General features: G+C 45.9%; 3 protein-coding genes across 4 annotated transcripts in view; all 3 read right to left on the bottom strand.

Moving 5' to 3' along the window:
• The window catches only part of CENPI (centromere protein I), a 40,534-nt gene extending 39,941 nt beyond the window's left edge, over nt 1-593 (bottom strand). Inside the window, exon 1 of one of the 2 annotated variants that reach the window (XR_009463943.1) lies at nt 201-593. Coding sequence is in view for 1 of the 2 variants with exons in the window: in XM_006266016.4 (XP_006266078.1) it covers nt 201-354 (154 nt within the window). In the remaining variant the exon portion in view is untranslated. The remainder of the gene's footprint in view (nt 1-200) is intronic. The other variant, XM_006266016.4, reaches the window with a different exon arrangement.
• Nucleotides 594-1,311: 718 nt separating this feature from the next.
• On the bottom strand, nt 1,312-5,969 carry TMEM35A (transmembrane protein 35A). The gene is made up of 2 exons (XM_019487995.2): nt 5,726-5,969; nt 1,312-2,620 (listed from the first exon to the last, which is right to left on the bottom strand). Exons 1-2 carry the CDS (start codon nt 5,843-5,845, stop codon nt 2,234-2,236), a joined length of 507 nt encoding a protein of 168 aa, XP_019343540.1. The 5' UTR covers nt 5,846-5,969; the 3' UTR covers nt 1,312-2,233.
• A 2,574-nt stretch (nt 5,970-8,543) lies between these two features.
• Nucleotides 8,544-15,773, bottom strand: TRMT2B (tRNA methyltransferase 2 homolog B). The gene is given in 7 exon segments (XM_059733005.1): nt 8,544-8,670; nt 9,572-9,671; nt 10,621-10,740; nt 12,490-12,590; nt 12,746-12,965; nt 13,649-13,783; nt 15,716-15,773. Coding segments are annotated over 7 exon segments (861 nt in total).
• Nucleotides 15,774-20,919: the final 5,146 nt, after the last annotated feature.

Consider the following 20,919-nt stretch of genomic DNA (forward strand, 5'->3'; position numbering starts at 1 on the left):
CTGGCGGCAGAGGGCAGTGCTGGGGGCCACGGCCCCGAGCTGCAACACAGGGAAGCAGGTTGGAGCAGAGGAGAGCGGCCGGGCGCTGGCACTGTGGAGCCCCCCGGCTCTCTCGCAGCCCGACGAGCCCGGGAACCGCCGACAGGGAGCGGCCCGCAGGCGGGCGGGCGGGAGGAAGGGAGGGGCGGCCGCGCTCTCACCTCCCTGCAGGTAGCGCAGCGCCTGCCGCAGCTCCTCGGGGCCCGGCGGGGCCTGTGCGGGGGCCGCAGTCTGAGCCAAGCTGTCGTCGCTGCAGGCACTCTGCCCTCGCCGCACCCCGTCAGGAGCGGGCGGGCGGGGCGCGGCCGCCCTCATCCGCCAGCAAGGAGCCGCGGCGCTGGGACTAGCGGCCCGACACCGCTATTTCTCGGCTCCTAACCGCCCGGCAGTTCAAACCTCCGCGCCACGCCCCGCGCATGCGCGCCACGCTCTCGGGGATTGGTCGGGACCATGACAAAGGGCTTCCAGCATCACGGTTGGTTGTGAGCATGCGCCGTCCTTCCCTGGGCCAGGGACGACAGTCGGGGGACCGTGTGACGCTTCTACGTATGAGCACTGGGACGGTTGAGGGCTGTTTCTGAGCCCCGCGCATGCTCAGTTCTGTGGCAAGGCTGGTCGGTTTGGGCGTCGGGGAGGGGAGAGAGGCTGGCATATCCGGCTCAGGCCGCGGGCTCCCACTGGCGGGCGGAGGCCGGCAGGAGGCTGAACCTGCTTCGCCGGGGCCCGCGCTCGGCCCGCCCCGTAGACCCCGGGGTCCCGCCGCGCCCTGTGCTGGCCTGCCGTCGGGCAGAGCCGTGGGGTTTGTACGTGCAGGGCAGGGCAAGAGACCCGGACCACCCTCAGCAGCGGGCAGCGCTTTGGGCGACTCCGAGGGCCGCGGGGTTGGCATCCTGCCCGGAGCCCGTCTGCAGGGCAAAGGGCCCCTGCCGCGTGGGGGATGCTCCACCCCGCCAGGCTCGGACAAGGGCCCAGGCCGTGCTGCTGGAGGACGGGCGCGAACTGGCGCGGGGTTGCGGGCGTCCGTGTCTGCCCGATGGTGGAGGTGCTGCCAACCTTGCCTTCCTGACTACCGGCGCGGGGCCCTCGCAACAAAAGCTCCGCTGCTGTCGCTCCGGGCCCGGTGATGCTGCTGGGTGGTTTATTCTCCGTCAGACACTACCTGATACGTTTGAGGACTGAATTTCCCCAGCCACAATCCTGCCTGCATGGGAGAGTCCTGGGCAGAGTAGATGTGTCCTTGAGTCAAGAGAAGAATTAGCCTCTGCCACAACGTTTTCCTCCAAATTTCAAAAAGTTTATTTTCATGAATAATTAAGAAAACCAAAGGGGAAACGTGGACAAGCAGCAAAAACCACAACAGAATTAAAAGATAAAATGCTCTCCCGTGCTGCCATTCATAGTGTTTTCAGTATAACACAGAGAATCGGGCTCCTGAGACAGGTCTGCTCCCCTAGCTCACTGCAGCCCAGGGTGGAATGGGGAATAAGGCTTCTGAACAGCTTCGGGCCCCGTGCCCCATTACAACAGTGGATGATTCTGTCAAATCTCTCTAACTAGTTGGAAGAAAGGGGATTTTATTTTTGAAGGAAGAGGTTACCACAGTTTGAGGGCAACAGGCACGTCTTGGGAACACCAGGGTTTATTACTGGGCACAAACAATTCTTTGAACAATGCTAACCCATGCCCCCTCAACAGGAATCCTTATTCTTCGCTGAGAGGGGGAAGGCATACAACTATGCTAAGTGGGAAAAATAGTTTTATTCCCAAATTCATTCACACATTTTTAGACCCTGTACAAAATGTGGACAAAGAATGGGGTCAGAGACCCTTTTTTCCCTCCAAGACCAGTCTGCTGCAAGACTGTCACAGGCAGTTCAGAGTAGGGGTCCCTCCTTGAAGATAACACAAGACTTAATATGGTACATTTCTCCCCTCAACTAATTAAAAGAAAACTCTGTATTTGGGAATAGGAGAGAGGGCAGTTCTCCAAGCTAGTGTTTAGCCTACTGTCTCTGGGTATGTCTACATTGTGGTCCCAGAAATAGCCGCAGTGTAGGGTAGACATAACCGGTGTCTCAGCCCCGAAAGTTATCTTTTAAACAACAAATAAAATCAAATACATAATAGGAAAAAACTGAAATCTTTCTGGGTGTTTTTGGGGACAGCTGCCTCATGGGTCCTCAAATGCACTCTACTAGGACACCTTCACTTTGCCTTTCTCAGGACCTGCCTCATGGGCAACAGGCTGCTCATCACCATTCACTGACAGGATCCTCTTCTCAGGTGGCTGCTCCTCAGGCTGGCGGGCTATCAGTAGGCGGCAAGTCAGCAGGATCCCAAAGACTAGTGCATGGGCATAGCGCTTGAGTGGGTCACCTACTAATTGGTGGAAAAAGAGCACAGCCAGGACAAGCAGCAGCAGGAGGAAGTTGGCCACATCCTTGGGCCGACCAGGCACCAGTGTCATGACAATGCCACATGCCACTTCCAGGGCACCAATACTCTTGCGGAGAAGGATAGAGCTGATTCCCATCTTCTTTAGCATGGGGAGAGCCCGGACGTAGCTTTTGTAGGCTCGTTTCTGGAATCAAACGGTAATAGTATAGCATGGCTTATATGGGACAGTAGAAGGTAGAAAGGTAAAATACACCTGACATTTCATCCCATAGGATCACAAAGGATCTTACTAAGTTAGATTGATACGCTAACTGTCCATGATCTGGAATGATATATGTGGTAGATGTTTAACATCATCAGGAGGGGACCTAGTTTCATAGTAGCTAGGGTCAGGAGGGACCTGAACAGATCATCTAGCCTGACCCCCTGCCACAGGCAGGAATGAATGCTGGGTTCACACCTGTTGGAATGATGTTCCTATTCACTGCAGTTCTCCAGATCCATTTTCATAGTCTCCTTTTTCCTAACTGGGAAACAATTATTTGAAAAAGGAACACAAGGCAGCAACTGTTCATCAAGGTCAGAGCTGGCTGAGAGAATGCACTGCATATAGTCTAAGGAAAGGAATTACTGAGCTCTGAAGATGCTACTCCTAATATTGCCAGAGCTGGGTTGTTAGAAAAATATATCTTCAAACTTGACATGCCCTTTATAATTAAAGAACAGCTCCTGAATAATGCAACCTTGTCCCTGGGGAGCTAAGGGGCAAAGTCAAAACAAAGATGCCTCATGAGTCTCAAACCCAGAAACTCCCAGGATTTTAGTTTCATACACAGTGCACACTTAGTATAGTTAAGGTAGATTAGCCAGACCAAAATCTTTCCAGCTATACCCTCCTTTATGATTTATTTTCTCCAAAAAAATGGTATTTTTTATCCTTGTTCTGTGACTTATGCTGGACTTAAAAACAATACAGTTGCCAGAATCAACATTCTTGGAAAGACGCATTTAAGAGCCATTTACCCTTCCTCTCTACAAACAATCAAGCATGACCATTCCAACCTGGATACACTGGGAATATTTCCTTCATAAGTATATTTCAATTATTTTTTGAGTTTCAATGAGACCCATGGATTATTAATCACACCTAAAACTACTTTCAGTTTCACAAGAACAGCAACCACATATATTCCTGCCACACATAACTCATATTGTCTTCCACTTTCTGAGGGGTAAGAAAATGGCAGCCTCAGATCAGATAATCCAGCTCATTCAGATCTAATATGAGCTCACCAAAATGGCCAGTACAAATCAGTGACTAAACCAATTTGTTAATATACATGTTCAATGGTATTTGAGAAACAGGACAATAAACACGACAATAAAATCCGGTTAGGGAGGCAGTAACTTTCCCCTTTGCAAAGTTTGCTACTTCCTTCTAAGAGCAGTGGTGATAGGTTTCACATTTTCCTGAAAGCTAGAAAAATGCCACTCTGTTTTTTATTCTTTCTGTTCTTTACATATATTAGTATTTCTGCTCTGAATCAACATTGTAAGGATGTTTAATGTAGGTTTCAAATGAAAGCTTTGCTAATGAAACCTCTTTCCAAAGCAGCATTAAAATATTGGTTGTAAATTAAATTGGTTGAAATGAGAATTGGTTGAAAATGAAACATATTAGTAGTATGCTCTACTCACTTGCTATTTTGAATGCCACAATACATTAGTGTTTATATTCTTTACTGGATTAAATGAGAAGTGCCTATTTCAGCATTGTAAATAGCTAACATTGATTCTCCATTAGTTAGGATTAGGGAGCAGGGGTCTATATTCATCAAGCATCAGGATCTATGTTGTCTCCAAACAGAGAACATCATAGTGTACAGCACGGTAATAACTATTAAGGCTTAGTGAATCACTGGCACATTATTTACCACATTATGTTACTTACAAGCTTTTTGGTGTCTAGTGCTTAAGAGCCTCAGTTTCCTCTCTTGTAAAATGGAGATAATTCCTACCCAGGGATATTTTGGCACCTAATTAAATTATTGTAATGCAGGGAAGGCACTGAAGTAGAACAAAGTATTTTTATAACAATCAAGGATTTTGCAGTTAGTTTAAACTCTCTTTTTTTTTCCTGACTGTTACTTAAGGACATCATCCCAGCTTGAGAACCCTGGCACCTGGATGTGTTCTCCTTCCTGTCACCAAGCCATCTTTTCATACCCTTTCTCTCAAGACAATCATTGTGTGGGTACAGGCAAGGCCATGGGGATGCAGATGTTATGCGAGAGCTAGGGGAAGGCACTGGGCAGGTGTACAGAAGGGAGAGCATAGAATGTGCTAGAAGCTTCCACCATTGTTTCTCAGGGATCCTAAGAATCCTAGCAATCCCTTCTAGCCGTTTCAACCAAGAGAGAGTGAGTGGAACGTAAAGACATGGTAGATGAAGTTAAACATGGGGGACAATTACACTGACTGCCTGTAGCTCCTGGCAGGTGAATTCTGCAGCAGCTTTGGCCCTGGGCAGAAGAGGGAAGGGAACTCACTGACAAGACAGATCGTGAAGTGCTTTATCTCTGCTTTCCTCTTGCAGACCCTTCCCCATGCCACGCAAAGACAGCCAGCCTCACTCCCTAAGCTAATGGGAATAACAATAATAAGAATTTGTCCTACAAAGGCCCAAGCGCTTTATAGGCGCTCATTAATCCTTGGGCAGCCCAGGGTGGCAGGCACATCCTATATCATTATCCCCCTTCTTGAGGCACAGATCATTTAAGGACTCTGTCTAGCTTTCCAAGTAGTCACATTCCTCCCCCAGCCCAAGCCCATTTATATCTTGTCAGGGGAGCAGAAATACTCCTCCCTGTGCCAGGCCAGGCAGGCAGTCCTTTCAGCTCCTGCAGTTCAGGGAGCAGCATCTCCCCTTTGCAGAGGGGCGGCTGCTCTCCCATCCCCGTTGCTCTGTCCTTCCTCCACTGTCTCCCTTGTTATTTACCACAGGCTACTCTAGAAATGAGCTCTAATAGAATATGGACCAAGGACTGGCAGGATTTACCTCAGCAGCTGAGATTTGCCTGTTTCTTTGTGCCCACCAAATAAGGAGCACCGGGAGCTAGCTTCATGCTGCCCTCTCCCCTCCCTTCTCCCGTCCTCCAGAGCAGCTGCTGCCTGCAGAACCCCGGCAGGTGCTTCCCTGCATGGCTGCTCCTGCTGCAAGGTTGTGGGGAAGAGAAATGCAGCCCGCTGAGAGCCTGTGTCCCTTCATTGCTGCAGCTGCTGTACTCACCATCTCGTTGTAGGCATCTTTACTGAGCCTTGGGGTCAATTTGATGGTTCCCATGAAGACAAAAAAGAGCCCCAGAGCCACAGAGAGAGCAACAATGGTTATCGTCCTGGGAGATGCCATCGATTCACTCGGTAACAAGGCCTTCTCTCTGCGGCGCTCTGTCCGCACAGGAGGTGGTCAGTCACCATTGAAGGAGATGAGGAGTAAGGCTGCAGCAGCAGGGAGAGTGACAGAGCGAGAGAGAGAGAGAGAGATTTGGCCTCTTCCACTCAGCAACCCCTGGGTCCTAATGCCTGAAATTGAAGCTTGTTCACTAGATGTGTTGTGTGGCCACCTGCCATATAATAATGCATATATATTTCTACAGCACTTTACAGTCCCAGATATCCCAAGGGGCTTTTCAAAGTGTACATGGAAACCTGACACAAAGCCAGCTGAAGGGTGGAAGGAGGCAGCAAAACTTGTAGCCCAGTGCATACCACTAAAAACAAGGCCATGTTGGCAAAGGGTGCTAGAACAGACCCTGGCTATTAGGAAAGACGCTTTATAATCTTTAACCCTGAGTCAGATCAGTCAGCACCACTGCTTTTTAAGTTTGTTTACAGTAATTAAACACAGAAAACAACATAGCTTGATTTATTTCCCCCGAAAGATAGAAGGCATGGCCTTGCTATTTGAGTCAGTACTTCCAGCGGTATCTAATTTTTGCCAGATCACTTAGTCACACCCACTAACCATGGACCAAACACATAACTCCTTGCTTAGTGTTTAATATGAGAGATCAATATATTAATGCAGAGTCTTTCTAAATCCTTTTTACCCATTAATTTATAGTCATCATCTGTTCTCCTCCAGTTTGCCATACAGGCCACATTTTCTTTTGACAAAAATATAGCCTGTTTGAACAGAAACCCATTCAACTCTTACAATAACCCAAGCAGCCGTTATGTGAACCCCACCATCTGGGGAACTAAATCTTCTAACATGAGCTGTGCACAGGAGTCTCCACAAGGGTGGTAAATAGGAGAATCTTTTATCAGTGGCTTAGTAGCAGGTGGAAGAGGGATTCTGACTATCTCTTAAAACCTTGTCCTGTCTCTTTGACTGGGCTGGAACCAGTCTGCTGGAGACAGACCCAACTCTTAAACCACATTTAAACCTCTGAGCATCCAGGTACTGACTGTTCACTATTAGCTCCAGGTTGCTCAGGCAACTCCAGGGACAAGACTATACATTTGACACCTCTGAGGCAGCAAGACCACACTGCCTGGCCACCTCAAATCCCAGCCCCCTTCAGCTCATGATTTAGACACTTTCTTCCTGGAATTCACATAACTGAAAAAGCTAGTTAAACCTTTTGGAGACAACTTGGCAAGATAGCAGGTAACATAGGCTCAGCAAAGAAATTTCTTAGCAGCTGACACTGTGCTGTTAAACAACACTACTATGAAAAGCAACACATTTCTAAATGCAGTTCCCGTCTTTCTCATGAATCCTGGTTTGGTCAGTATCCTTCGGCTAGGTAGTAGCCCTTTCTGATTTCATGTATGTCATTGCCCCTTGCTAGCATTTCTCTTATAAAGCATTTCTTGTATAAAAGCCTGCCCCCACCTTTTCAGTAGTTGCTCTTTCCTGTCAGATTCTGTGTGGACGGTCATAGTCAATGGCCCTACTGAAGAAGATCCATCTTCCTAAAGTGAAGAACCATTCAATGTTGACAGCTCTGCTATTGTTTCTTAGCTACTCCTTCCATAAGGCATTAAGCTCCCCTGCTACAAAAATGGATGCTCAACTCTACAAATTCTCAAAATAACAAAATAATACTCCAAAATATAAAAGGAAGTCTGAGACAAAGCGAGCTTCACAAAACAAAATGGAGTTTTCAGCTGACAAACACCCCTTTAGTCTTTGATAGCATCCTCCTTTGAAGAACTGGATACATTCTTTGAAGAACTACTGAACCACCAGCACTGGAGCACAGGCACAAGACAGACCCGATTTCTCAATGGATATTGTTTATCACTTTATATTGAGTGCAGTAAGGAACTGGCCACTTGTCACTAACCGTCTGAAAGGTACTTCACATTTCAGCGATCAGCAATGAACAGGCAAGGAAATGTGTGTAAAGGACCTGGAATATGGGAGATACTCCAAACTTAGTTTTCCTCACATTTTAGCCCAAAAGAACACTCATTTCCAAACAGAATAATGGTCCCCCTAGTTGGCTGTCCTGTCTCCAAAAATGGGTGATGCTGGATGGTTTATTTTGTAGTTAGGCTGTGTGAGCGGTCACTTTCAGAAGGATTAACAGCACCTCTGGTTTTCTTCTCCCAGCCATTCCCATAAACTTTTAAAAAATCTTAATTATCTACTTGCTTCACTGACATGACATGAGAGTAGAGTAGATAAAGGACTAAATTCATTTTAGTCCTTTATAGTTGTGTGTTGGGAGTTATCATGTTATCTAATCTTGCTCATGAAAACCCAGAACATTAGCATTAAGAGGCTTGTAGACCACTTTCGCTGCCTGTCATGGAGAAAAGGAAATGGCTATAGAGGGTCAGTTCATACAAGAAATCTCATTGTGAATCTCATTGTCTTCTAGTTTGCCACCTCATGGGATATACAAGGAACACCACAGTGTGGCATGCTGAAAAGAAATACTGTCCAAAAGAGATTAAATTTTAATTCAATAATTTTAACATTTTTTTCCAGAGAATAACAAGTCACAGCCACCTCATTCCAGCTTTCTGGACTCTTTTTTTCTTATTTTTCCTACACTATTATGGTTCTAAGTCCTGACTCGTGTGAGGGTGGATCAGTGGGAGAGGAGCAGTACCACCTCACAGTCTTTGATATGAGGAAACATGCCAACTGGTACAGCCAACGGAGGGGCAAATGGCTTTCCTACCAACTTCTTTTCAGCATTCAGTGGACAGCAAAACCTTCAGAAGAACTCAAAAGGCATCAGTTTCCCCATTAGTCCTGAATCACAGAGCCGCTTCTTTTAGTAGCATCTGAATCTCTCCCATTGTCATTAGCAGCATACAAACCATCAGAGGGTGTATTAAACAGACACCTATTAGCAGTATTTGACAAAGATCCACCATTCAGAGACTGAGCAGTGGGTGACATGGTATCTAGAATTTTCTACGCTTAATCCGGAGCCAGTTACAAACATATACCTGGCTAATCTGGAGGATCAGTGACAGATTTAGGATCTTGTTTCTCACAAACTAACAAAGCTAAAAGAGGCTTTATGCTATTAGAAAGTAATCCTAGATTTTGTGTTATTTAACCATCTTATCTTCTTTGTTCTTTGTTGACCTTTTCATTATCTGCTATATAGTTCTGACCCAGAAAAACACCTAAGCACATGACTAACCTGAAGTAGGTGACTGGTCCCCTTGATTTCACTTTGCTGAGTAGGGACATAGGCTTCTTACAGCGAATCAGTTGCTCATAGTAAACCAGATGAAGGCATACTTTTTTCCAGTGTCATCATGTGTTCTGCATTATTTATCCATCTTTTTTTTAATGTGTTCAAATATCTCACTTGTCTAGGGCAACTACATTTTGAGCCTGTGTTCTTACCAACTACATAAAATGAATGTGTAGCCTTTTACTGGTGAGCACCTTCTCAATAGAAACAAAAGCAAGCACAGAAGTGTAACCACCTCTGGCCACAGGCTGGGAGAGATGGCTTAACTCCTACATAAATTACTCCAAACACTCAGTCAAAATTAAAACTTCCCCAGGTAGTTTCATCCCTTTGTTGTCTTTTCCCTCTGGGCATGACATTTGTTACTTACACAACAGACACAAATGGAAAAGGCTCCTCCTTACTCAAGGAAGTTCTTCATGACTTCTCCATCTGGCTTGCAGGAGACATAGATCAGTGTCTGGATGGCCTCACAGTTTTGAACGGCCCTCACTACACTGTAATCTGAGATGGCAAAAGAAACACCACACAAATACCAAGAGAAACAACTCCAGAAAGAGATTTCCGAATTAAGCACTCAATATCATATTATTAGGAAAAAGGAAATCTCTTTCTAGAGTTGTTTCTCTTGGTAATTGTGTGGTGTTTCTTTTGCCATCTGATTACAGTGTAGTGAGGGTCGTTCAAAACTGTGGGGCCATCCAGACAATGATCTGTTTCCTGCAAGCCAGATGGAGAAGCCATGAGGAACTTCCTTGAGTAAGGAGGAACCTTTTCCTTTTGTGTCTGTTGTGTAAGTAACAAATGTCATGCCCAGAGGGAAACTTCACTTGACTAATCAAAATGAATCACTCCAAAAAGAAAAAAAAAGATCAAGAGATGTAGGGAAGAAAACACACGCAGCTCGGCTGCAAGAGAATTTGTGATCCAAGGTAGAAAGCTACAGTAACTGTTGCAAGGCTACCTCCACTGCTACTTCCCCAGGTGCTTCAGGCAGGGTTCTGAGATAAGGGAGCTTCTCTTTGCAAGAACTCCCATTGCAACCATTTTTTCATAAAGAAAGCAAATTCAAGGTATATAAAATTGTGATTGACGTTAGGAAAGTAGTTGGGGAGTTGTCTTTCACTCTGTCATGAAACAAGAACAATGTAATGCTTGATGGCATTGAAAGGCATGATGGTTTAATCCCATTAAAGGAAATACACTTTCATACTTATTGGTACAATGTAACATGGAGACCAAGCTAATTCTGTAATTGTCTGTTGAAGAGTTTCTTGTAGGTTTCTCTAAAACAGCTGGTACTGGCCACTGCCAATGGCAGGATACTGAACTAGATGAGCCAAAGGTCCAGATGCTATCATTCCAAATTAAATTTTGCATTGAAGTTTTTAGAAAAGCAAAAAGTGTCCCCACTTCCACAATTAAAAAAAAAAGAAAGAATTCACTGTCTTACGGAATCCAGCCCAGGAGGGGTTCACCACAGCAAGAAGGGACTAGGCATCATCCCATGACATCAGGATCTGTGGTAGCACTGTCTCTGCCTTTCCACTGTGAAACTTATGATTTGCGATTCCTGTGCAGAGAAAACACTCAGTCAAGTATTCACCTCACAAATGGTCAACCCCACTGAACAGAGGAGAGAAGGACCCCTTTAGGCACAGCAAGTCCTAGAGCATCCCATCCTAAGAAGTGCATCCATGAGCACATCTGTGGGGGGCCTGCAGGGGAGATCATGCTCAGAGGCAATCAGCATGGGTTCATCAAAGGCAGGTCCTGCCAGACCAACCTGATTGCCTTTTATGACCAAGTAACTAAATCCTTGGATGATGGTGTCGCTGTGGACATAGTCTTTCTAGACTTTAAGAAGGCCTTTGACACTGTCTCTCACCCCATCCTCATCAATAAATTAAGTGACTGTGACATTGATGCCTGCACAGTTGGATGGGTAAAAAATTGGCTGATGGGGCTCACCCAGAGAGTAGTGGTGGACAGGTTGTACTCAACCTGGCGAGATGTGAGCAGTGGGGTACCCCAGGGCTCAGTCCTCGGGCTTGCACTGTTTAACATCTTCATCAGCGACTTGGATGAGGGGGTGGAAAGCAGGCTGTCCAAGTTTGCTGATGACATTAAAATGTGGGGCGAGGTGGACACACTTGAAGGGAGAGAGAGGCTGCAACTAGATTTAGACAGACTACAAAAGTGAGCAGATGAGAATAGGATGGGGTTCAGCGTAGACAAATGCAGGGTGCTGCACCTTGGGAGAAGGAATCCACAGCATACATACAGGCTGGGGAGTTCCCTTCTTGAAAGCGCAGAGGAGGAAAGGGATCTTGGAGTCATTATTGACTCCAAGATGAACATGAGCCGCCAATGCCAGACTGCAGCCAGCAAGGCCAGCCATACCTTGTCATACATCCAAAGGTGCATCTCAAGCCTGTCCAGAGAAGTGATACTCCCCCTCTATGCGACTTTGGTCAGGCTGCAGTTGGAGTACTGCGTCCAGTACTGGGTGCCACACTTCAAAAGGGATGTGGCCAGCCTGGAGAGGGTTCAGAGGAGGACCACCCACTTGGTGAGAGGGCAGCAGGACAGGCCCTACGAGGAGAGACTGAAGGACCTGAACCTGTTCAGCCTCAGCAAGAGGAGGCTGAGGGGGGACCTGGTGGCTGCCTACAAGCTCATCAGGGGAGATCAACAGAAAATAGGCAGAGCCCTTTTCTCCCTAGCACCACCTGGGTGACAAGGAACAATGGTAATAAGCTGATGGAGAATAGGTTTAGGTTAGAGATCAGAAGGTAATATTTTACAGTTAGGGTGGCCAAAATCTAGAACCAACTTCCCAGGGAGGTGGTCCTCGCCCCCACCTTGGGCAAATTCAAGAAGAGGTTGAGGTCTTGTGAAGCCAGCATTCATTCCTGCCTGTGGCAGGGGGTCAGGCTAGATGATCTGTTCAGGTCCCTCCTGACCCTAGCTACTATGAAACTATGCATACAGCTTGAGGCTACTCTCCATGTGAGCACAGAATCTCTTACCTATTCTTCCCCAGTGCTCCATTCCTGATGCCTCTTTCCCCAGCCACTTTCCCCCATTCTGCTTCCACTTTCTTTAGCCACCAGGTCAATTTCATGCCCCTTTCACATAAAGTTTAACTACAAAAGTAGAGAGTGGGGTGCTTGTAGCAAAAAGCTCCTCCCTTTTATTGGAACAGAGCACAGTCCATAAATACACAGACACTGCTAGAAGCCTAAGGGCCACTGCCTTCCACCTAAGGGTCACTGCATTTTGTAGCAATTAAACTTCCAGCCAAAAGTGAGTTTCACACCATTCAATACTGCATTCCATCTGGCATCCTCTACAGCCTTCTCCACTATCTCAGTACCAAGGACCCTGGATACTTGGCGAACAAGAGAAAGACCAATCACACTTGGAAAAATGAGAGACAAAGGACTTATTCTCAGCTGTGGGAATGGAGATCTAGATAATGGGAATAGTGGAGGAAACACATTCTTCTAGGGACAGGAGAAAAAAACAAAACCTGGTTGAACTGAAGCTAACATTTGCCCATTGCACTATAGTGCTCACTAGTTTCACAACAGACATCATGAAGGATGGTGTTTTCATCAGGCTGACTTAACTCCCTGACTGTCTGGTAGAGAATATCAGCCCCAACTGTGTTGATCTGGAAGAAGACATCTGGGGAGATGTGGAACTGCAAAACCAGGATTTCCTTAAAGATGTGTGGTTCTCCATAGAGAACCTGGTAGGGAGACTGCTCATGGGAACAGTAAATCATTGTGCCTAAGCAGGATATAAAATAAACCATTAGAGAACAGCATTTTCAGAAGAGGTACTTTACTTAATTTCTTTTTATTAGGGTGATTATGAGCAGAGGGAGAACAGCTCCCTCCTCCCATTCACATGCCCTGACCTAATTTCTATCCATTTGTATTACTTTGCTAACAATTTCTTCTCTAATGTAGAACACCATCTCATAGGTGTTCTTTTCTGTGAAGAGCAAGTTCAGACAATCATTTACAAGAATCCAGTCACTTTCAAATCCTGAATTTAATCAGTATGGTCAAAGCAGAAGACTGAGAGTCAAACCTCTGATCTGCTGGTTCACTGAAATGCAGCTTTAGGAAGGGAACTTAAGTTTTGTGCTGCAGTTTCCCAATCAGTAAAACAGTGGCAAGAATATTTATTTGCCTGCCTCACAGCAGCTACAAGAGACAATTTATTGTTTGAGAAGTGCCTGAGGTCCTCAGAAGAAAGACTCAACTTTCCCAACACTGCACCTGCAGAAGAGAATACCCAGTTATTTGTAATTTGTTACAAGCATCATCCTGAAGAAACAATACTTAGGTTACTTGTTTGAGGACATTAGGAAGCAGCACTGAACTTTCAATTTCCAATGTTCCTGTTGCCTTTTTCTCTACATTCTGACATGCTCTAAGTTTTACCAGGTGTCACCACATTTACCTTTCTTGGAAATAAAAGTGAAGTCAAGGCACAGGCTGCCCCAGGCCCACAAGTTAAAAATACCTTCAGTGATGCTTTCTGAGAACACAGTTTCTCCTGACAAAAGCAAGAGAAAAAAATAAAGGCATCTGAATACGCTAGTTTTGCCCATCCTCAGGTAACTAATTTAGGAGAAGCAGCAGGTCTGATGTTACCATGCTTATGTCTCTTGAGTAGAACAGACTTTGTGCTGACAACTACCATAAACCTCCATTAACTTGGTGCCTGGCATTAGCACTGCCAGAACCTTCATAAGCACATACTGTAGTTGTAATATAATCTCTGAGACACTCCTGTGGAATAAGTAGTTTGTGTACTGATCCTGTGATTACTCCTTTTAGTTTTTTAAGCCTTATCACTAGATGATAGTGGTATTTGCACTACTCTGCTTCATTTCACTTGACAGTGGCATTGTTTACGAGCCCCAGATCAATGACAAGGAGAAGCACCCTATCAGATCTGACCAAACTAGTGGAGCTTCTAATAAAGTACATTCTGCTTAATTTTACAGCAGAGAATCAGTACATAACTGTCGCAGGGCGCTAAGGTGCATGGTCCTATTAGAGCAGAGATTGCCCGGGGAGGGAACACAAAGGGCCAGATAAGAGCCCAGGTGCAGGTTGCCATGGCAACTGACTAATGAGGGAATTGGCCACACCTGCACCTGGTCATCTGGTTGGAAGAGGCAGGGCCTGAGGCCTATATAAACCCTATGCCTGGGACCAGGCAGTTCAGTTCCCTGCCAGCAGTTGAAGGGGAGGTAGCCTCCAGGAAGAAAGGGCCCAGAGATGCTATAGCCCCATTGGATATGTTACCCTTAGGGCTAATGGGGTACTAGGAGCCCATGGGGTACCCTTGCCTATAGGCACCCAGTATTAGAGAAGGAGTTTTACTCTTTTAAAGGGGCACAGCATGCCTTGCACTTCATTATGTTATAGTCCAGGGGCTTCTGTTTGATTGCTGTTGCTTGTTTGCTGTCTGATAACACTGGTGGTTTGGGTGAAGCTATTTGGGGAAGGAGGAGGCCTCACTGGGGGCCCACTGCAGTGTGGGGACCCCAGTGCCAGAAAGGGCGCAGATTTGGGGGGCATGGATCCTGGTGCCGGAGAGGGCACAGTGATAAGGGCTGTGGAGAGCCCAACACTGAGGGGCGCAGAGACAGGTCTGCAGAGAGCCCAATGAAGACAAGGGGCTGAATTATAATGAGGCCTAGGCAAGACAATGCTAGTACCATCTGTGAGGCTTGGGGCATGGTAAAGGGGCAGTTGGAGCCATGCATATAGCCCATAGTGCTGAGAAGCCTCGGGTACCATACATCATAACATGGTATGCCAAGGGGTCTGTGAACCACAGGGTTCAGTAAGATCGAGCCAGATCATGTCTAAAGCTAAAGATCAAGGGCAGCCTCCCTATATCAATTATACCAACAAGACATGATGGGTGAGATAGAGTGCCTGTAGGGCAAGACTGGCACAGTTAAGGAGCCTAGGGGTAACACTGCCATTCCCAGGGACCCCACCCTGATACAATAACTCAAGATGGTCGCAAGTTACAACACAATACAGAGGGCTTCTTATCTCCTTTCTTTCCATGGCAGAACACTGTTCTAGCTCTGGCTAGCAAGGTTGCCTTTTTCTTACCGGTTGTGTCCAATTAGACAGTTGGACTGTTTTCTCTGTTCTGCTGTCCAAGCCAACCACAGCATCTGCAAATATTCACATTATGGTACATCACTCAAAGACAAGCTTCAGGCCTGCTGTTGCTTCTGAGCCATAGGCCCTCTGAAAAGCCTCTCCATGGCACGCGTGGCTTCCCCAGTTCCCCTGCACCCTCTTCCAGCACCATCAGCTTCCCCGGTTCCCCTGCAGCCTCTCCCCGGCACCTGAGGCTTTTCCCCAGCTCCCCAACCGGGTCTCCAGCTTCCCTGGCACCTGCAGCTTTCCTGGTTCCCCTGCAGCCTCTCCCAGCACCCACAGCTTCCTCCAACCTGATGCCCAGCTCCCCTGGCCCCAGCATCCCTCTCCCCATACCTTCCAGTTCCCCTGCAGCCTCTCCCCGACTCCCTGCATCCTCTCCCAGCACCCGCATTTTCCCCAGTTCCCCCGCAGCCTCTCCCGGCACCCACAGCTTCCCCTGACCCAGGTCCTGGCTCCCCCCCAGTCTCTCTGTTCCAGCTTTGGCCCTGGCTTCTGTGCAGCTTTTCCCTGGCATTGCTCCTCTGCTCTACCACCTTTCGGCTTTTCCTTCGATCAATTACCGCAAGTTACCCCTAGTGTTAACACAAAGCCACAAAAGTGTGTGTTTGTGCGTTTGTATATGTGCATATAGTTTTGTATGAACCTATAGAGCGTTTATGTAGTTTGTGTGTGTGTGTAATTTAGTATCACACCCTCCTGTCTAACAGCATAATGTTGAGATCCCAAGCATTGATACGGCTTGTGTTAAGTCAACAATACCACTACAGAATTCAAGGACCTTGATGTAAGAATTAGGTCCAAATTACCAGAGTACAAAGTCTTGGCCCTGCTTAAGACCTGACACAATCTTGGTCACTTTCTACCTTGTTCTTACACTGACCTCCTCTACAAGCACCCAGATAGAGCCCCACAGTCTTTGGGTTCCCATCAGGTCTTCAGTTCACAGAGAAAGTGGATTTGTTTTGGTAGTCATTAATGATAGGCTGAGAAATGAGGGTAAAGCCCAGATGCAAGAAATGACAGAACCCTTTATCCTTCCCCACTCATTCTAGTGATTTTATGGGCAGCCTGGGAAGACATATGATTGTCACAATACAGGAGAGCAGGGTGTATCAGTACCCACACTGTTTGAGTTTATAAGCCACTCTGTCTTCCAGAGGTGGCCTTTTTTGGAACTACAGGGGTTTGTGACACACTGGATTCCTGAGATATTGAAGAGGTGACATGAACTAGAATCCACTCGGGGTATTTATGCAAGAGGCCAGGCTTGTGTCCAAGGCCAAGGGTTCCTAATAGAACTGAACCACCCACCACCTGTGGTACTTGCTGCCTGTAGAGAAGAGAGCATTAGGAGCTGGAGTCACTATTGATCTCATGCTTATCAGCAGGTTGTTCTATACCTGTTATCAATTTCAATCTCATAGTTGTCAGCAGAAGCAGGGTAGGAGGCCTGTCAGGGCCTTAGAGCTGGTGTCATTCCCATGAAAAAATTCTCTCACTGAGGGACAACAGGACGGAGGGAACAAAGGAGTCCATCTGGTATCAGCATGGTTTCCAGTTTGTCCATGCCAAGCTTCTTGAGACAAGATACCAGTGTCTGCAAAATTTTCTTTTGACTTTCAGACTTTATCTGCAGAGAAGTTCTAAATCAGAAAGTACCTCTCAGAAACACAGGAGAGCACCAGATTGCTCATTAGAAAGGTAATGCACACAACTGGGCAGGTGAAGATGCTGTAACCAAGTCATAGCCATGTAGGAGCATCATCATTTTCAGTCTGCTGTACCCCATACTCCCTCAGAGCTTCGTAGCAAAAACAGGGGCAGATCATGGGTTCCCTTGTTCCTAAATGGTCTGTCTCTATGAGTTGATCTAATGGAGAATTTCTGCAGGTTCCATATGGTTTATGACATACTGGTGTGGTAATTTGGACAGTAATTCTACCTGGTAGAGGATAGTGGTATAAGCATACCCATTATCTACTTCACTGTATTACAGGTCCATCCATTCAGTTGCTTTAAAATATTTAAACCAGCAGTAAATAGGATCTGAGTAAACTACTGAATTAGCAATGGTGAAAGATTCAAAGGGTCTTCCCTAGAAAAGGGGAGAATTGAGTGGTTGGTAAAATGTGACAGGGGAAACCCCTGTGAGCACATCTTACCTTCAGCTGTTCTTAAAAGGGGAGCCACCACATTGGATAGTCTGAAAAGCACAGAACAGCTGTAAAACACAGACCCAGGTGTACCCCAAATACAAGTAGTCTCAGGTCCATGCAACCTATGGAGGAGCTGCACATAGACAATTCCTGAACAAACCGCATGCTAGTTGCTCTGTGGACAGAGCTCACATGCACTTTGGAAATCTTCAAGACCAGCTCAGCCTTAAACATAACCCCCCAGTGGTTGCCTTGACTATGGTGACTTGTATGTCAAAATAGAGTCATTTAATGATTGCCCCCAGGAAGACTAACCTAGCCTTTTGCATTGAGACCGGATGGTGTAGGTCACACTGTTGGATTAGTGTTGGATTAGAACAATTCATCAAAGACTTGAATGGTGATACACACAGAGGGGTAAAGTGACATCGCCCAGTCAATGGAGGAAGCCGTAAGATTGGCAGAAGACTTTATGATGGTGGAGCAAGGAGCTGAACCTGTAAAGAAAGATAGAAGTGGGAGCTCTGTGTCAAATGGGAGGCAAGACACCATGAGTCGGGGACATAAAGCTGGAAGTTTAAAAACAGCTAGCCATGAGATTAGAAATTGGGAATCAAAGGAAATATTATGCTTCAGATGTGGGGAAAAGGGGCACATTGCTAGATTTTTGTCCCCAAAGGGGAGCAAGGGACCAAATGCAGGATTTTCCACATGAGGAAGAAATGGACTGCAGTTTTGGCAGGCACAAAGGCCCCAGGTGAAAGTCCAGTCCTATAGTAGAGATTAAAGTAGGGAATTTGATAATCCCTACAATTGTAGACACAGGATGCACTCAAACTATGGTCAGAGCAGATCCGATTCCCCCACAGACAGGCCAACCTAGACACCTGTGAGCATGATGTGTATTCAGGGGGTTTCATATACTCATGAGAGGAAGAGATTACAATTGAGTCATGGGGCATATAGAAGAGATGGCTGTTGGATTCGCAGACACCCTGCTATGTCCCATGCTATTAGGTATGGATTGGCCTCATTTGAAGGAAGTAGTGGGGCATGGGGAATCTCAAGGAAGAAAGATGTAAGGATCAACAAGACAGAGGATGTATAGGGGTAGATGCAAGAGAAGACAACCAAGAAGAAAATCTTGATGCTGAGATGGATTTAGAGGAAATTATAGGAGATGGGCAATTCAGAGAAAGGCAAAGGCAGGAACCTCTGTTTCAGAATATTTACAAGGAGAATTTGACTAAGCAAGAGGATGAAGTCGCAAATTCAGGGTTGGTGAAAGCGACTCCTGGGTTTGAGGTAAGGGTATCCTGTATCGGGTGGACTAGGGAAGGGGGGGGGGTAAGAGGTCCTCCAAATCTTAACACCCCGCCAATACTGGTCCATGATGTTAAAGGTGGCCCATACATTCCCCATGGGGGGACATCTGGGGAGGGATAAGATGGAGGCGTGCCTCAAACAGAGAATGTTCTGGCCTGGTTTGTATAAGTTAGTAGAGAGGTATTGCTGGGATTGTCCAGAATGTCACAAAGTTTCCGATATTCAACCTGCGCATTTACCTTTGGTGCCATTACCCTTATTTGACTGGCCATTTGATCCTATAGCATTGGACATTGCAGGACCATGTCCCAAGAGCAACACAGGTTACCAATTTGTCTTGGTGATAATAGATTATGCTACTAGGTTCCCTGAGGCTATACACATGAAATCAGTTACAGCGACAAAAATAGCAGAGGAGCTTATGAAGTGGGTATCATGTGTGGGTATACCTCAAGAAATTCTTACATACTAGGGAAAAAATTTAATGTCTAATGTGTTGAGGGGGATTTGTAGTATACTGAAAGTCAAGCAATTAAGGACTTCTATGTATCATCCACAGACAAGCTTTTTAACCGTACCCTAAAAAGCATGATTCGTGTGTATATTCAGGGTGATCCTAGAAAGTGGGAAGCCATAATTCCTCCATTATTGTTTTTGGTTGGGGAGGCACCGCAAGTATCCACTGGCTGCATTCCATTTGAATTAGTTTATGAGCATAAATCTCAAGGGCTACTGGATATAATCTGTGAAGGGCGGTTAGAAAAAGTCCCTGGAGAGATATGTCAACCTCACCCAGTGCAAGAGTTCCAGGAAAGATTAGGAAGAGTAAGGAACCTTCTACAAGAAAACCTGGGTAAAAGTCAAGTAAGACAGAAGCAATGGTATGATGAACATGCCAGAAACAGAAAATTCAAAGAGGGGTATTGGGTGCTATTAATGTTGCCTGAAAACAATCATAAATTGTTATCTAGATGGCAAGGACCATTTCATCTTACTCATAGACTAGGCCCAGTGAACAATGAGGTACAATGGACAGAACCTGTGAAGAGAAGACAAAACGGTCATGTTAATTTGTTGAAAAAATGGCACAATTAAGAAGGATGGCTTATGCAGGGAGTGGTTGAATCACAAGATTTGGATGTGATAGGAGACCCCATATTGTGCGAGTTAAAAGAGGACGATCTGAAAAAGTGGGGCAGAATGTATTAGTGAAACAGAAGAAAGAGCTGGAGCAATGGTGAGAGAATTTTGAGATGTTTTCAGTGAGAAACCAGGAGAAGTGACAGCAATAGAACATCATATAAAAACTCCCACTGGGTGTATAGTGAGAAATCATTGGAGATGTTTACCTTGTCACCTCTGGCAGCCTGTTAAGGCAAGAGATCAGTCAAATGAAATGGCTGGGCATTATAGAGGAGTCTCATAGCCCATAGAGAACTCCATTAGTTATAGTACCAAAGTCCAATGGTTCAATGAGCATTTGTGTAGATTATAGGAAACTTAATGAAGTGGCAACTTTCGATGCTTTTCCAATGCCACAGGTTGATGATGTGGTGGAAAAGATAAGACAAGAAAAGTACATTTTGACACTTGATTTAACAAAGGGATATTGGCAGATCCCTATGGCTATACAGCATAGAGAAAAAAAGGCAGTTGGTATGCCCTGGGGCTTATTCCAGTTTAGGAGAATGCCTTTCAGATTGCATGGGGCAGCCGCTTTGTTTCAGAGGTTGATGGATAGGATCTTAGCACCACATCAAAGTTATACCTCAGCATATATATATTATATTATAATTTTTTCTGAAGACTGGGTACAGCCCTGTCACCACCTGAGGGCAGTATTACAAGAGTTAAGGCATGCTGGATTAACTGCTAACTCCAAAAAGTGTGCACTTGGTAGGGAGGAAAATCACTATTTAAGTTTCCAGGTTGGACAGGGTTGAATACAACCTGTAGCCGATAAAGTTGCTGCTATTAGAGATTATAAATTACCTAGAAATCAAAAACAGCTTAGGTCCTTCTTAGGGTTTGCTAATTACTACTGAAGGTTTATCT

Source organism: Alligator mississippiensis, chromosome 8, assembly GCF_030867095.1.
Source record: "Alligator mississippiensis isolate rAllMis1 chromosome 8, rAllMis1, whole genome shotgun sequence".
NCBI classification, from domain to species: Eukaryota; Metazoa; Chordata; order Crocodylia; family Alligatoridae; genus Alligator; species Alligator mississippiensis.

Coding starts and splice junctions, on each gene's coding strand:
- TMEM35A (XM_019487995.2), bottom strand. CDS start 5,845: ATGGCATCTCCCAGGACGATAACCATTGTTGCTCTCTCTGTGGCTCTG. Junction 2,621..5,725: donor AAGATGCCTACAACGAGATG/GTGAGTACAGCA, acceptor GTTTGATTCCAG/AAACGAGCCTACAAAAGCTA.